The sequence below is a fragment of the Myotis daubentonii genome, chromosome 1 (genome assembly GCF_963259705.1).
Source record: "Myotis daubentonii chromosome 1, mMyoDau2.1, whole genome shotgun sequence".
Taxonomy (NCBI): domain Eukaryota; kingdom Metazoa; phylum Chordata; class Mammalia; order Chiroptera; family Vespertilionidae; genus Myotis; species Myotis daubentonii.
In genome coordinates, this window is record NC_081840.1 from 194,905,244 (window position 1) to 194,923,190 (window position 17,947).

Here is a 17,947-nt window from a genome sequence, read left to right on the forward strand (position 1 = left end):
GCAGAGCCGACCCGCTGCGCGGGATGCAGGAGAGGGCAGCGGTCTGGCAACAAGAACACAGGCAAGTCGGGCTGAGCTGGACCCTACTCAGGGTCTCATTTTAATCATTGTTATTTATGCTCTCTGTCAGAAATTAGTGTTATTCAGTTTGCAACATTTAGTGAAATTTAACAAGAATAAGGCTTCTAAATGAAAAGAAATAATGGTGTTTGAAGCGCAGGTTAAGAAGAAATAAAATGATTTCTTTATGGAAAATAAAACAGTTTTCCATTTCTTGCTTTTTAGAGTTAGAACTTCAACTATTAATTTTTGTTAACAGGCTGCTTGACTTTCAGGGTGAAAGAAATGTGTAGCTTAATTGCTTATTCACATGTATGGTTTATGGGAAAAGCTGTCACATTTGTATATGATAACCAATAAAAAGTATAATCAGCATAATTGTCCCCTTTACAGCCATTAATCATGAATGTGTAATCACAAATACAAGGGCATTTTTATTGTAAAGTACTCCGTACATACCAGAAAACAGCATCAAGTGAATGAATTATTGATTATGCTTAGTCCGAGTTTTCTAAAAAAGAGTTTTCTTCTCATTTGCAGTTTTAGTCCTGAGAACAAACTTTCCTTATGTGCAAGGGCCTCACAAAAAATTGTAACTGGGCATGAAGTCCGTTTAATATATTAGCTATTATCTGTTATTCATATTTTCTGTTTGGTGTTACCAAGAACAATTGGCTAGTACAGTTCTTTTTTTTTTCCACCCTCTTTCCCTTCCTCACTACCTTTCTGTCTTAATATGATTAAACTAGAGGCCCGGTGCACAAAAAATTGTGCACTCGGGGGGGGGGGGGGGAGAGGGGGTCCCTCAGCCCGGCCTGTGCTCTCTCGCAGTCTGGGACCCCTCGGGAGATAACGACCTGCTGACTTAGGCCTGCTCCCAGGTGGCAGAGGGCAGGCGCAATCCCTAGGTGCAGCCCCTGGTCGGGCTCAGAGCAGGGCCGATTGGGGAGTTGGGACGCTGCCCCCTGTCATGCACAGAGCAGGGCGATCTGGAGGTTGCGATGCCACCCTCAGTCACGCTCAGGGTAGGGCCTATTGGGGGGGTTAGGGCACTGTCCCCTGTCACACTCAAGGCAGGGACGATGGGGAGGTTGCGGCGCCACCCCCTGTCACGCACAGAGCAGGGCCCATCAGGGGGTTGGGGCTCTGTATCCTGTCACGAACAGAGCAGGGCCAATCAGGGGGTTGGGGCGCTGCACCCTGTCACACACAGAGCAGGGCCGATCAGGGGGTTAGGGCGCTGCACCCTGCCACACACAGAGCCGCAGGGTGATCAGGGGGTTTGGGCGCTGCCCCCTGTCACGCTGATCCCGGTGCCGGGAGGCCTCGCGGCTCTGCTGATCCCGGTGCTGGTGCCAGGAAGCATATTACCCTTTTACTATATAGAATAGAGGCCTGGTGCATGGGTGGGAGCTGGCTGGTTTGCCCTGAAGGGTGTCCTGGACCAGGGTGGGGGTCCCACTTGGGTGCCTGGCCAGCCTGGGTGAGGGGATGATGGCTGTTTGCATCTGGTCACACGAGTCCCCACTGGGGTGCCTGGCCAGTCTGGCTGAGGGGCTGAGGGCCGTGTTCAGGCTGACGGGTGACTGAAGCTCCCAACCGCTCCTTTTTTTCTTTTTATTCTGGGCCAGCTTTAGCTCTGAGGCCTAGGCTGCTGAAAACAGGTTTCTGGCCTTTGTTTACCATCTGTATTTGATACAATGTTGCGGTCCGGCTGGCTGAAGCCCGGCTGAGTAAAGCAGGTTTCTGGGGTTTTGTTTATCTTCTATATTTGCAACATATTGCTTAGAGTTGCAGCTGAGAGGCCGGCAAGTCAGGTGGGGAACGTTGGAGTCCTCTGTCACTGAAGCAAGCAAGCTTCCCTGTTCGCATCAGCTGCCTGGCTGCTGGCCGCCATCTTGGCTGACAGTTAATTTGCATACCACCCTGATTAGCCAATGGGAAGGGTAGCGGTCGTACGCCAATTACCATGTTTCTCTTTTACCATGTTTCTCTTTTATTAGTGTAGATGTAGGTAGTAGTAAAGTATGAAGTTTGCACTTAAAGATGTGAGTAGAACTTGAGCAAATATGAAGTGTCAAACAAAATTTGGGAAGAGTTAGATATTCTGCCCTAACCGGTTTGGCTCAGTGGATATAGTTTCGGCCTGCGGACTGAAGAGTCCCAGGTTCGATTCCAGTCAAGGGCATGTACCTTGGTTGCGGGCACATCCCCACTGGTGGGTGTGCAGGAGGCAGCTGATCAATGTTTCTCTCTCACTGATGTTTCTAACTCTCTATCCCTCTCCCTTCCTCTCTGTAAAAAAATCAATAAAATATTTTTTTTTTTAAAAAGAGTTAGATATTCTAAAAATTACCTACAGTTTGAACTATTTTCCAAAATATGTCAATTAGAAAAACTCATTTAGGCATGCCATTTTATTTTATTTTATTTTTTTATTGCTTAAAGTATTTAGGCATGCCATTTTTAATATAATATCCATTGCTTTTAAATAAAAGTATATTATAAACTTCAAAAAATAATAATTATATCTGTTAGAAATGATACCCCTCCATTCCCCAAAACATTTTACTTAACGTTCTTAATATTCAGCTCTGTAGTTTTTAAAAAGGCGGGGGGGGAGGGGGGCTATTAAAGAGAGATAATTCTTGAGAAAGGTAAGTTTATAAAAAGAATTTCTGAAGAAATGTACATTCATACATGCATAACATTCGCTGCTTCTTTATGACATTGGGGTATGAAAAGAGGGAAAAAAGTGAGTAAGATCTGAAAGTTAGTATCAATCTGAGATAATTGGAAGGGGGGTGTTTTCAAACACAAGTGTTTCCAGTCTTGGACAGCTGGAAGTGAAACATTCTTTACTCATGTCAATGGAAGCTGCTTACTGGTTGGTCAGTTCGGTTGATCCCAATCAGGAAGAGCAGTTCTGCTACAAAGAGGCTGATGCAGAGGTTCTTATGGATGGTGTTACGGTCACTCTGGAGCCCGCGGAAAAAGCAAAATGTGAAGATGCAAATCAGGAGACAAACAAGGGACAGCAAAATTCCAACCCACGTGATCACATCCAGAAGAAGGTCATGGACCGCATCACTGTGCTGGAAACACAACAGAAAAGCCGTAAGTTGCATTTATGCATAACTGATTACAAAGAGTTATAAGGGCCGGAGGTATAATTTTAATAATTTACTAAATGTTCTCTGCTTAGACAATGAATAAGACAAGTGTTTGGGTTTTCTTGTCCATAGGTAAAATATTATATATTCTCTCTGAGGTATACATCAGTTAGGTACTCAAGGATGTCAATAATGTTTACTACATACATTTTCAGAATATAAACACTAGTTGAAACACATCAACTTAAAGCTGGCCAAAGATTTCAAAAGGAAAAAAAGCTTTTTGTTTTTTTTAACCCATATCACTTTTTAGGCTAATTTTTTGACAACTCCTACTATGGAAATACTCTACTTCAAATTAAGCTATACATTAACACAGTGGTATCTCAACTGAAATGCTTTTTTAATCATTGGGGGATTTTTACTAAAAAAAAATAGTTCCTCTGTCCTACCTTTGTCCTATAAATACTTGACCAGAGTTTCCAAGATTGAGTTTATAAAAGTATGCATTTTTATAAAGATCCCCAGTTAATTCTGGTGAATGACCAGCATATGTGTACCATTTATTTAGTGGAAGATCTAAAAGAATGAGGATATTCCTGGATTTAAATCCATATTGAATGGCTTAAGGAGATCAGGAAGTTTGATCCTTGAAGGGTTTTGCATGAATAGAGCCTATTATATACAGATGGAATATTCAGAGTTACTATACCCAATAACAGCATAAGATAGATAGTAGTGCTAAGAAAAAGTAAAAGCTCATGAACACTTCTATATGAAACTGCATTTTCTTTCTCTATTAACATAGTCTATAAACTCCATCCTTAGTCTATCCACTATCTCATTTCTGTACTTGTTCTAAGGTTCAAACTCTATTTGTACCCTATGGTAATATTTCTATCCTACGGTAAATTGCCTCCAGTAAAAACCACTTCTGTGAAGCTTTAGAATTTTAGTGGGCCAACACATCAGTACACCGAGATGGTGGAGCATAGGTGAGAAATGATCTATGACTGTCAATTCCTCTTTTCTTTTTAGGTTTATTGAAAAACCTTAAAAGACCTAACTTTCATCATCAGGGCAATGAATTAACAAATAATAGTTGATTTATAGAATGACAGTCTAAAGCAGTGGTTCTCAACCTTCCTAATGCCGTGACCCTTTAATACAGTTCCTCATGTTGTGGTGACCCCCAATTTCATTGTTACAAATTGAACATAATTAAGCATAGTGATTAATCACAAAACAATATGTAATTATATATGTGCTTTCCGATGGTCTTAGGCGACCCATGTGAAAAGGTCGTTCGACCCCCAAAGGGGTCGCGACCCACAGGTTGAGAACCGCTGGTCTAAAGAGTAGTAGGAAATCAGTGTTCTGGATATATATATAGTCACACACATGTATACTTCTCAAAAATCTAATATTACATATTTTTAAATGTAAAATGATCTGTGCAGCATGATACTATCTATGTAAAATATCAAAATACATAAATCAATGTCATTTATTTTTATGGATATATGCCTTAATACTAAAATTAGAACACATGCATGGGAGATACCTATTTTAGTAGAAAGCAAAAAGATGTGTTTCTCATTGACACCTTTTTAAACTGTGTAATCACAAAAAATAGATTTTGATTTAGAATGGGAATTGCTTCATTTTGTTGTCTTCCACAATGTCATTTTTCCTCTAAATAAAGATAAATATCCAGGTTTTTCATTTTTACTTGTTTTTATTCAAACTTCACACTTTTATGTTTTATACAAACTTCATATAAGGTTATTCTGAATGTGAAAATTCTTTTTACAACCAACGTACTGTGCTGTAACCTGAATCATAGCACTTCTCATATTGCCAGATATGACTTCACAGTTGTTATTTGATTTAAAAAAAACAAAAAAAAAAACCTCTGCTAGAACACTGTCAATGAAACAGTTTTGAAATATTCCTGCATAACTCTAGATACATTTCTGGGAAGGAGCTCAAATCATGAAAGAAAACCACACGACATTCTGCTTTAGCTGAATTGTTCTCCAGGGGATACCACTAAAGTAGTGTTGGGTCTCTGATCGCTTAAATTACTTTTACTGTTTGAGAGTTGAGAGTGGTCCATGCTACCTGGTTCCCTGAACAGAGGCCTATTTGCTCTCTACTTTGACTCAAAGGAAAGATGCTGTGACTGAGTATCAAGCACCAACCTTCAGCACAGCAGTCTTCCGTAATGGGGAAAATGGCAGATATAATACATTCTCAAATGTGTCCTAAAGACCAAAAATACTTAAAGGCGGGAAAAAAAGAATGAAGAAAAAACAAAAAAAGGAACCCAAAACTCCTCTTTTCTCTGGGTAGCTGCATTATTAGAAACGTATTTACTTTACTCGGTGTCTTCATAGGTCCTTCAAAACCCCCATGAAGTTATCAATAAAAGAATGCCAGATGCCAAAACATTGTACAAAAAGTACATAGCACTCAAAGAAAACAAAAAAGTCTAGTGATTAATTCAACTTTCAGATATGACTGTCTAGCTCAGAAAACATCACTACGAACACCTTGTGTATACTACACTGGGATAGCAGCATTCTGAATGCAACCCACAACTAGAATGTTATTAGTAACACAGAGGGACAAGAACAGTGGAGATGAAATGCCAATGAGAGCTGTTAACATAGCCTTCTTTATAATAGTCTGGCATAATAGAACTTCCAGGGGGCCAAGCTATGAAAAAAAACCATACCCCCTTCAAGAGGATGGCCATTTGAATAAAACTCGTGGGTATAGTTTTAACAATGTGATCATGGATCAAGTACTGTTTTCCTATTTCCAAGGTTCCATGTTTGTGAGCACTATGCAACTCAATTCCCCATTACATAAACTGTATCCATTACGTGCCTTGAGATATTTTAATCTTATACCTTACTAACTGATATTATTAATATACCTCACCACTCAGTGCTGGGCTGAACACATAAAAAATGCTTTAAAAATATTTGGGTTTGAATGATTACCATAATACCACTCAGACCAAGTTGCCTTGGAGCTAAATCCTCTATGTCAGTATAGCTTTAGCAATCAGTTAATCTCAAATGTTTCAAAAGGTATGGAAGATTATATGTCCAAACTGAGCCCCTAATCTTATCCTGTTTCACCACTCTCCACTTTCCAAATCTGCTCTTCCCTCTGTTTTTCCCCATTTCAATAAAGACCAACTTCATTCTTTACAGTGTTCTGGCCAAAAACTTAGGAGTCCCATCGATTCCTCTCTTTCACATCAGAAGCTCTGATTCTGACAGCTTCTCATCATCTCAACTGCACCAAATAGCCTCTTAATTGATCTCCCTACTTTATTAACTTCGTGTCCCCCTTCTACGTTCACCAGAACAGAGAGATTTTTTTAAAAATATGTAAGTCAAAGAATATGACTCATTGCTGAAATCACCCATGTCTCCATCCATCTGAAAAAAAATAAAACCCACAATCTTTACAAAGGTCTGCAACATACTATAACATCTGTACCCCTATGCCTAATTTCCCATGTTCCCCTTTATTCAGTTCATCCTACCCCAGTTGGTCTGCACTGTTCTTTGATTATATCAAACACATTCTAGCCACAGAGTTTTTTGCACTTGGTGTGCCCTGGGCCTAGAATGTTCTCCCAAAAGATATCTGCATGGTTTACTTGCTACCTTCCTTCAGTCCTTCATTCAAAGGTCACCTTCTCAGAGAGGGTTTCCTGGTTCATCCTATCGAAAATTGCAAACAACTGCTCCCCATTCTGATTCTCTCCGTTAGTTTTCCAGAACTATTTTTTTCTCCTTAGCACATGCCTAAAGTATATATACTTATTGATATTTCTTGTTTATTGTCTGTGCCCTCCACTAGAAATCTACTCTAAGAAAACAAGTTGTCTTATTGCCTGTGATTACCAATGTATCCCCAGCCCCTACCAAAAAAAAAAAAAATGTCCACCACAAAGTGGATAAATAATGTGCCAACTCAAAAAATGAATATCTCTTTAACTATCCTTTTCTTCTATAATGGATTTAGATTATGCACTAAAAGTTGCATCATGCTGCCCATTGTACAGTTTTGGGGACACTTGGCTCTTCAAGCACTTGCTCTAAAAATTTGAATAAAAGTTAAAGAAAATTAGAGCTGAAGAATAAGTTGTTACAATACTATCTTCATATATGTTGAAATGTCAAGGTATCAAACAATTATGACAATAAAGGTAAAACTATTTATGAAAGCAAGAGGACTGTAGAGTAAATCTCAGCATCTACAGACATGAATTTAACTTTGTCACTCCAATTTTGCAATTGCTACCTTGAACAAACTGCTTATGGCTTTGACTATGAGAAGCCTCAAACACATAGAGATAAAATAACTGAGGTTTCATGCTACTGTGATAAATACACCTTTAAGCACATTTAATGAAAATAAGACCAAATTCATGGAATAGGAAAATGTGGTTTTTGCCTCATGATTTACAAATAAATTAATGAGAGTTCACCAAGACTTTCTGTGGAAATCTGAATGTTTCTAACTTTATTGTCCAAAAATCAAGTATGTAAACAATATGGAGAATGATATTTGAAAATAGTTTTCATTTTAATTGCGTGTTTCCACATGGAACACAAACTATATGCATTAATTTTGGACCCCTCTGGGTGGTTTATTCTTTTTTTAAAATACTTTTAGAAAGTTGCACTTTCCAGCCACTGGTAGAACTATCACCCTATAATAATTATTAACTCTGGGCCAGTAATGATTAAGAACCTGTTTTACTTTCGGCATAATAATATACTATTTTAATGTTGAGTCAAATTTGTTAAAGCACAGTAATATGAATTTTAATTTGCCTCTTAAACATAACTTGTTCTGAAATATTTGTAATATAGCTAAAATGAGGTGTGGTTTGTTTGTTTTTTCCTTTTTTGCAAACCTATGAACACTTGCTTTGCTACTAATGTTTCAAATAAGCATTACTTCGTTGGTTTGATTTGTGAATTTCACTGAAGCCAGTAAGGTTAGGAAAGGCCTATTTTCTGAAAAATGTGACATGAATTCTGTGAAATAAGTTCCTAGCATTGGTCTGTATCTTGGGAACCATGTCATCAGACACACAGTTCACCCTCCAAATGCTTGGAAAAATAAAGGGCTCAATGGTCAGAGGAAATTTGGATTTACTTGTCAGAACAGGACAAAGGTCAAAGTTGGGTAACAGTAAGAACAATATGACTGCATTTCTTACAATTTTTATAGTAAATTAACCAAATAATTCAGCAACAATTTTCAAATTTGTGTCAAATTGACGGGGGGGGGGGGGGGGAAGCAATCTAAATATATTCAGGCTTTAATTGCTAAGAGACAAATACTGGCAAAGTAAGATCACATAAAAAATATATATTTGTCCTCTGGATTTAATAAAAGGCATTCAGCAAATCCCCTTGACATCAGAAGCATAGCATAGCATGACCTAAGTTATTGAGATTTTTCTTGCTTTGAATTTTTTAAAATTTATTTTTATTGTTGACACTATTACAGATGTCCCCCATTTTCCACCCTCTTTGCCTACTTCCTCCCATCCCCTGCCCACCTCCCCTGGCCTTCACCACACTGTTGTCTGTGACCATGGACTATGCATATATGCTCTTTGGCTAATCTCTTTACCTTCTTCTGTCCAGCCCTCCCACACCACTCCATTCTGATGTCCCTCAGTCTGCTCCAGGGCTTCATGCTTATGGTTCTATTTTGTTCATCAGTTTATTTTTGGTTTTAATTTTTTAAAAATTAAACTCTCACCAAATTTAGTGAACCAGATCTTGCAATATCCATAATGAAGGAAACAGAAAAGGAAATAGTAGAAAATGTGGGAATTTACTATCTTACAACAGCTGAGAATTAAATGCAGATACAGGTGGAAGAAAAAGATAGATTAAAGTTGGTAAAACAAAAAAATGATCACTCAGAAATTTCCAAAGGAAATGAGCTGATCAAGCAGTAAGTAAGAAAAAGATTATAGGAGCATCTCAAGTCTTACTTTTAAGTATCTGGGGTGAGGGAAAGAAATGAAACTATGCAGATAGAAAATTCCATTCTTAGCATTTCTAAGGTGAATACAGTGATGGATGATGAGGATGATGATTTTCAAAATGTCATATTCTATTAGGAGTGCTGATTTATTTTATTAGGGTACTCACTTAATCCTATAAAACACTATTATATGATACTACTAGAGGTCCGATGCATGAAGATTCATGCAAGAATGGACCTTCTTTCTTCCCCTGGCTGCCGGCACCACCTTCGCTCTGGCCGGAGCCTCCTTTCTGCCTTCCCTCCAGCCCGGAGCCACCTTTCTGTCTTCGTTCAGGCGCTAGAGCCACTTTCCACCTGCCCATGCTGGCCAGAGGCCCAGGGCGGCTGGAGTGGTGTCGAACTCCTGTGTCATTGCCATTTTGGATTTTGGAATTTGGATTAACTGTTGGGTTTTGTATCAAGACTGTACTGCTTTAATTTCTAACACTGTGATATTGTAATCATCTTTTCTAATAGCTCGATATAACTGAGAGTGACTATAATACAATAACATGATAATACTGAAAAAGAAGTTGAAACATATTTTATTTTAAAGATTCATGGAAGGACATATAAAACTGGGTTAGCGAGATAGCCAAAACAGAGCATACTGCACAACATGCAGGAATGACTTCAGGACCTGGCATGACAGAGAAGGTTGTGTGATTGTGCACACAGAGGCTGAATCTCACAAGTCTAGGATGAGACAGGCAAGTTTTTGTGAAATCAAAAGTTTTCTTTTTGTTGTTGTTGTTCGTGTGTGTGTGTGTGTGTGTGTGTGTGTGTGTGTGTTTAATCTCCCCCCCCCCAAAAAAAAAAACCCCACCAATGCTTAGTTGAAATTAATGGTGTGGGAAAACCTTGAGTAGACCACAAGAATAAACATGCACTATTGTCTTGCTCCCTTAATTTTTCTATGTATCTGAGTAAAGTTACTTTTTTCTGATCCAGAGGATGCATCTAAAATGCCCTGTGGGTAAACAAAAGGGGAAGATTTGATAACCAATATTTTGGCTCTTTATAATGTGAGCTGATTTCTCTCAGATCTTATGAAAGATCATGCTTTCTAAAGTATATCAAGTGATATGTTGAATCATAGCAACGAAATAATGTTTTCCTTAGCTCTTATGTACTTTAATGTGAAAAATAGAATTTCAAAGCAAAATGTTGTTAATACCTTGGTCAGCTATAAAGTAGATTTTGCCCATCTATCTGCATACTTAACAGATAATGCAAATGTAAATTTTGGAAAGTTCCATTGGGCCTATAATCCCTTTACATAAGAAAATGAACAGTTCATACCTACGCAGTGTCCTTTTATCTTATAGACAAGGCTCCTAAAAATGGGTGTGATTTGCTTACTTGTGATAATGAGGTTTAATAATGAAATTTTGGGATTACTTTTCAGTTTCTACAAAATGTGAAGAAGTATTTAACAGGCTTCCTAACTTTCTAGAAATGGAAGAAGACAGTCTCCTGAGACATGCGCCTCCAAAATTGCTATCATTGTCTAGCCATAGAAAAATGTTAAAATATTGGCCTTCTATAAAATCATAGTTTCAAAGTATGAGACGAGAAGAATTTATTTCTCTAATCTTAAAATATATGACAGGTGAAAATGAAGAAACAGATTACAGTAGAATAAATTTATATTTTGTTTCTCTAAAACCGTGTGATGAGCTCTGAATAGACTATAAGGAACCTGGAAAAATGTGAATTGATTCTACTTGAGATGCATGAAGTTCTGTGTAGGTTCAGGACAAAAACTCATAAACAGAAAAGCATGACTTATTTTTGGGATTTAAGACTGTTTCTAGAATATAGCACCAGAAAAAAAAAAAACAGTCAAGTTAAATAAGACTTTCTCATTTCTTTATTAAAACTGTAATTTATTTGAAATTTAATATAGACTTCATAATGCAAAATTACTTCAGTGCTTTTAAAACCATTTTCCCTGACAGTATTTTACTTTATGTTGACATCCAATATACTTGGAAGTATTTAAAAATGATGAACATTTTGGATATTGACAGACTATATGATGATTCCTAAATGCAAAAGAACTAATTGACAAACAGCTGGTTTACCAGAGCAAGCCTATAGATACAAAGTGGATGGCTATTTTTGGAGAGCTGGAAACTCATTCCTATAAGCCTGATACTATGAATTGTCACGATTAAGTAGTAATAACTTTATGCATATTAAATATACTTTTGATCTGTTAGTGCTATTTCCCAGTTGGCTCTGTAAAAAGTTGATCACCCCAACTGGAGGCCAAATACTCCATGCTCTAAATAACTTCACTAATGGTGAAGAGGACCATAGATCCTCTTCTATATTACCTGCTGTGACCCAATTATACTAAGTTGCTTAGAATTGGACAGAGCTAGGCTTTCATGGGTAAAAATTTTCTTCACTATCCTTTTGAATACAGAAATTAGACCCAGTGGTTTTATTAAAACAAAGTTTACTAGGGATCATTCAGAAAACTTGATGGTTCTCAGACAAAATGGGTAATGTCTCCTGATACCAGTTTGGTAGATTGATTTTAATAATATTCATCTGATGCTTAATATGTGTGAGGTACTGAATAAAATATAATGTAGATATAAATATATACACACATGTATACAATCATGTACACACACTCATCCCATTTTTACTCCATATTCCATTTTCATTCCATTTTCCTCGCTAAAGCAATTTCAGGCAAAAGAAAAAGGAATGGGGCCTAGGAATGGGAATAGTTGCTTGGTTTTCATTTTTCCATTCTCTTGAATAAACTTATTACATTTTAAACAGAGTGGGAATTTTCCAGATAAAAACCATGGGAACTTTATCTCACAGGCTTAAAAACAATAGGTAGGAGCCAAGATTAAATTTTACAAAACTAACACCTTAAAATTTCCACAGTTCCATGAATTGGACTTTTAAATTATCAAGTAACCAACCACAGAAGGTCTTTAAATAACAATGCTTACACTGTAAGGATACACAAAGTAAATGGGCAGTCCCCTGAATTGTTTATAACAACATAAGAAAAGTGGTTTAGTTCAGCCATATTTTTGTTCAAATGTTTTAAAAATATTATTTATATAGGTTGAACTTATTATCTGCTTAGAATGTTATATAAATAACTTTTGGGAAATCTAGCCTAATTCCTCTAGAGTTCAGTAGTTTTCCAATTTTATCACTTTATTTACTAGACACACTGGAATGAGACAGGCTAGGGGGAAAAAAATCACTGAATACTATCCATGTTTAAAAATAAAAGGCAAAATTTTGTGACCTGGAACAAATAAAGTTAGTAAACACATCAACTTAGTAACAATTTAGTGCTTACTAAAAACAGTATAAGCATTTGAAAGTATTTTTAGAACATTAGAATGGAAAGGTTTCATTTGATTGATTGGTTGATTATATTTTCTTAAGCCTGGGTAAACTGGATGAGTAGAGCCATTATAGTTAAAATAATGAAAAAAATATTTTAGTTGTTAGTTAAATCATGTCACTAATTAAGAAGCAACCCGACTAATGAAAAAGATTACTTCATATTGACTGATGATTGTACTTAAAATCAAATTTGGTGGTGCTGACATTGTGGGAATTCACAATATCTATGTAACCAACATTTTGTAGAGTTGCGAAGTTATATGTCCTTATGATAATACTAGTGACCTGGTGCATGAAATTCACACACGGGAGAGGGGGATTCCCTCAGCCCAGCCTGCACCCTTTTCAATCGGGAACCCCTTGGGGGATGTCCTACTGCCGGTTTAGACCCCATCCCTATGCCAGTCAGTGTCAAAAGCTCTGCCTCCTAGGAAGCCATTGGCTCCTCACACTTCACTCAGATTTGGTTCTGATTGGTCGGTTTCTATGCCATTCAGCATCTCCAGGCCTATCTCTGGGCCTGATCAAAGAGGCGGGGCTGATCAGCAACCCCCATGGAGGCCCAAAGAGAAACAGAGACCCAGCTGCTTGTGAAGCCCGGAGAAAAAGAGAGGCAACGGCTGATCAACATCTTCCACAGAGGCTGCGGATCAGACCCTGCCTCTCTCTTTGGGTCTCTCTCTGGGCCTGATCCACAGCACCCTCAGCAGTCAGTGCTGGGTTACCACGGCAACCCAGCACTGACTTCCGGTGTTAGGTCAAGCCTTCAGTCCTTGTGGATGTTACGACCCTGGCTCTTTATATATATAGATTTTGCCGTAAATCCATTATTTGACAATTTCATTGTAAGTAAAAAGTCTTGCTTTGAAAAATGAGGCAAAACACTAGCCTAAACTTCTCTCTTTCAGAAAACTCTTACCTTGATAGAGGTTGATAAATGATTATTTACTAGTAAAAACTCAATTAAATATTTTGACCTTGACAGTTAACTTCTCCTCCTCAAGCCCTACTAGGATCAGGAGCTCAAGGGCTTTGAGGAAGCAAATATGTGAATTTAAAAAATCATATTTTTTAAAAAGTCTACAATTCTTAATATAATTTTGTTATTCAATTCCTAAAATAATCCGGAGATAATGTTAGAAAAAATTTAATAGTGTCATCTCGCCAATTAATGGGAAGAAGGAGTTCAGATAATTTGCCTAAGAATAAGAGGAATCTTAATCCTCAATATCCTGATTTGTTATTCTTTTTTTTTTTTCTGATTTGTTATTCTTAGTCTGACTACCATTCAGATTATAAACTGGGAAAATAAATCATGATGACAATATCTACTGTGATGTGAATTAAATGCAATAGTGTAAGTATGCCGGGAGCCGGTCCATGCTTGCTGTTTCAAGGGACCTGGCATACATGGCATACTGTTCTTAATATGTTTGCTCACCTTCTTGGCACTATGTGTTTTAACCAAGGTCTCTGAGAAAGGTTGTTTCCCCAGGTAGGGATTTTCCCCTGAAGTTAGGGAGGGAATAAAACCTCTTAACTAAGTGCCAGGCAGGTAATTAGTCACTTTAACTACGAACAATCATGCTTAAGCTACATGATCTTTACTCCCTGGAATGGAGATAAGAAACGCCCTAACCTTTGGAATAGAGATTGATAGGATTGAATCAACTGGTATAAATACAGATGTAACAAGACAGCAAGAGACAGAACTTAGAACACAGAACTTAGAAGGCAGAACCTACACACAGAACTTAGAAGGCAGAGCCAAGAGAGACAGAACCTAGGCACAGAGCCTACACAGAACATCCTCTAGAGATAGAAGAACTTCGCTGGAGAGAACATGGCAAAAGATCCTGGACAGAAACTGGCCTCAGAACCTAGAGACAGAACCTAGCGAGAGAACATGGCAAAAGATCCTGGACTGAACCTGACTACAGAAATTGGCAAGAGAACCTGACTAGAACCTGGTGACTGAACCTGGCTGGAGAACCGGGACAGAACCTGGCTGGAGAACCTAGCGAGGGAACATGGCTACGGAACCTGGCTGGAGAACCTAGCAAGAGAACATGGACACAGAACCTGGCTGGAGATCCGAACCAGAACTTCGCTGGAGATCCAGACCAGAACTTGGCTGGAGATCCTGGCTAGAGATCCTGGTTAGGCTGCTGATCAACTGAATACTGTCTCCGTGTCATTCCTTCTTCGCCGACTCGGTCCACGCCTTTGGGGACCCCTGGACCTGCTGGGGTTGGACCCCGGCATAAGTAGACATTAAAAAAATTATATTCAGTCCTGACCGGGTGGCTTGATAGATTCTCCCTCATATCAATTTCTCTCTCTTTCTGTTCCTCTCTCTCTAAAAATCAATAAAAACATCCTCAGGTGAGGATTTAAAAAAAAATATTCATTCCTATTATTACTGGACATGCTGGGCCCTTCTGAGGGTTGAAATCCTCATCTAATCTCCATTTTTTAGAATCTCCATAAACTGGATTACCTCTTTTTTTTAAAATAAAATATAAAATATGCTGAAAAATATATGATGAAAACATAAAAATCCAGCCTTATTTCATGTACTTCAACCCGGTCACTCTCATTTGCTTAAGCAGTGCTATCAATTCATCTAGAGAACCTTCCCTGACACTCAAGGTCAAGGCTATTTCCCACGTGTTTCCACATTTTCCTCTGCTACAACAATAAGACATTTCTCACAAGATACTGATTTTGCTGATTACTTATCTATATTACTAATTATGTACTTGAGCTTTGCCTGTCACAAAGATGGTACTCAACTACTTAAGGAACAAATAAAGGATAGATGATGAAGCACAGTGCTTTTTATGTTTTTAAATTGAGATTACTAAAACAAAGTTTTCAGATATGTTTCCACAGGTGCTTCTTAAATACAAAAATTTCAGTGTTCCTATATAATGTAACTTTAACCAAGTTATCAAACTTAGTAATTCCCATAAGGGACCTTCTGATGCCATGGTAGGTATATTTAACAATTTGCTGAACAACAGACAAATAAACCTGTAGATGATGCCCAATAATGGAAAGGTGTTTTTTATTTTCACTCGAGGATATTTTTCCATTGATTTCTAGAGAGAGTGGAAGAGAGAGGGAAAGACAGAAATATTGATGTGAAAGAAACACATTGATTGATTGCCTCCTGCACGCACCCTGACCAGGGGAGAAGCCTGCAACCGAGGTACGTGTCCTTGACTGGAATCGAACCCGGGACCCTTTGAAAAGGTTTTTAAATACCATAAATACTATTTCAGTTTAGTATAAAATCACATTACCTAAATATCTGTAATGATTATTTTTCTGTCTAAAAAAGAAGACAATTAGGTGTTTCCTTAGACAACAGAAGTAGAGAGAGCTAAGAAGTTATTAACCAGCTGCGTTGCCACCTTGGAGTAGAAGCATCCCCTTCCTTCTTTTATCCCTAAACTGACCTCGCTATAATCTCTCTCTCAGTACCTCATTCAAAAATCAGTCTAAACACTTTCCTGCCTTGATAAACTATAAACTTGCTGAATCCCTGGGGCCTGGTGTGTGACGTGTTGTAATCAGAAATTTTATAAAGGATGGAAAGGGAAAGCGTCTTTGAGAAAGTGATACTGGAGCAAAGACTTGAAGGAGATGAGAAAGCTGGCCCTGTGACTCTGTGTGGTGGGGTAGGAGGAGGGAGACTTTCAGTTCTCACTACAATACCCTGATATGTTTATGGCATGATGATGAGGCTGGTGTGGCTGAAGCCAAGTGAGCAAAGGGAGGAACATAGGAAAGGAAGTCAAGACATGATAATGCAGCTGGGTTTTGGATTCTGCTTTTATTGAGATAAGAAGTCCTTCAGATTGGATCAAAAATACGAACTACCTGGTTTGCATTTTTAAAGGGTGATAAAATTGCTTTTGAGAATGAATCAGAGGAGTGACACAGTCTGACTCACATTTTAAGAGTATCCTTCTGGTCATTATGCTGAGAATAAACTTAAGGGGACAAGGAGGAAAAAAAGGAGGACAACTAAGGGGCTGAACTGAAAAATAGAGAAGGGATAGTGGCTTAAATCTAGGTGGTAGTGATGAAAATACTGAGAAGTGGTCAGATGCTGGATCTCGCAGGAACACTCCTAGGACTGGGTGTGAGTATGAGTGGGGGGGAAAAATAAAATATTTGGTTTGGGGTGAAGGCACCTGGAAGGACATCACTAAGAAGGAAAGGAATCAGATGAGAGAACACCGAAAGTGTAGTTCTAGAATTGTGAGCCTTACTAGAAGTCTAGGTGGACATATCAAGTCAGCAATTGAATCTATGAGTCTGGGGTTAAGAAATGGAGATAGAAATCTGGGAATCATGAGATGATGTTTAGAGCCAGATGACTAGACTACATGTAGAATTACACCTCAGACCAGAGCAACTATGAGAGGTCATGGAGATGAAAAGGAATAGCAAAGGAAGCTAAGAAAGACCAGTTGCTGAAGAAGGTAAGAAACAGGAGAGAATGGTGTACTCAAGGCAAAGGGAAGAAAATGTGGCAAGAATACGGTAAATGCAAATTGTCCATAAGTTGCTTCACTAAATGCATCCGACTCATCCTTTGGAGCAGCGTACTTTTTTGAAGAGCTGTCTCTGAGCAGGCCTGCCTTAGATAGCTGATCCTCCTCTGTGTCCCCACACCACAGTGTTGACCTCAATTATAATATTTATCACAGTTGAGACTGCAGCTTCACTTCTCTGCATGAGTTCCTTAAGTGCCAGAAGCTTCCCTGTAATGTGGAATCTAGAAATATCTCTCTGGGAGACGGGGTAGGGGTCGGGGGAGGATTTATGTTTATTGAGAACCTACTGTGTAATAGGCAACTTGTCCATACCTTTACTCGGGTATTTAAAAAATGAGGGAAGTACTGAATGAACAGTAGAGGTCACATAGATAACAGATAAGGACAAATCAATACACAGGCAGAGCCCTGGAGTGAAGACCTGTGACTGGGGAACCACAGTTTAATAACAATAACTATCAAGATTACTCAGCTAACTCTTCTTGCTCCTTTTCCAAGATTGTCAACCAAATTCTCCAATATGATTTTGTTTCTGTTACAGATCAACTTGCAGAATTAGAGAGTGAAACTGCCAACATAAATAACTGTTCAATTTGGCTACTGTATTTGTCACTCTGAGGAGTAAATTAGTGGTTTGCTTTAGACATTAGTCTAACGAAGGTTTGGCAAGTGTGTAACTTTTGGACTTCTGCGTATAACCGGTCTGCTTGCATTCTGCTTTTCAAATGT

At 38.3% G+C, this 17,947-nt stretch overlaps 1 protein-coding gene across 19 annotated transcripts in view; it reads right to left on the minus strand.

The window, feature by feature from the left end:
- The window catches only part of ADGRL3 (adhesion G protein-coupled receptor L3), a 787,514-nt gene that overhangs the window by 94,795 nt on the left and 674,772 nt on the right, over nt 1-17,947 (minus strand). For 18 of the 19 annotated variants that reach the window (XM_059670118.1, XM_059670097.1, XM_059670081.1 and 15 more), the window contains one exon: nt 2,946-3,155. In XM_059670118.1, the coding sequence (XP_059526101.1) occupies nt 2,946-3,155 (210 nt within the window). The remainder of the gene's footprint in view (nt 1-2,945; nt 3,156-17,947) is intronic. The other variant, XM_059670107.1, reaches the window with a different exon arrangement.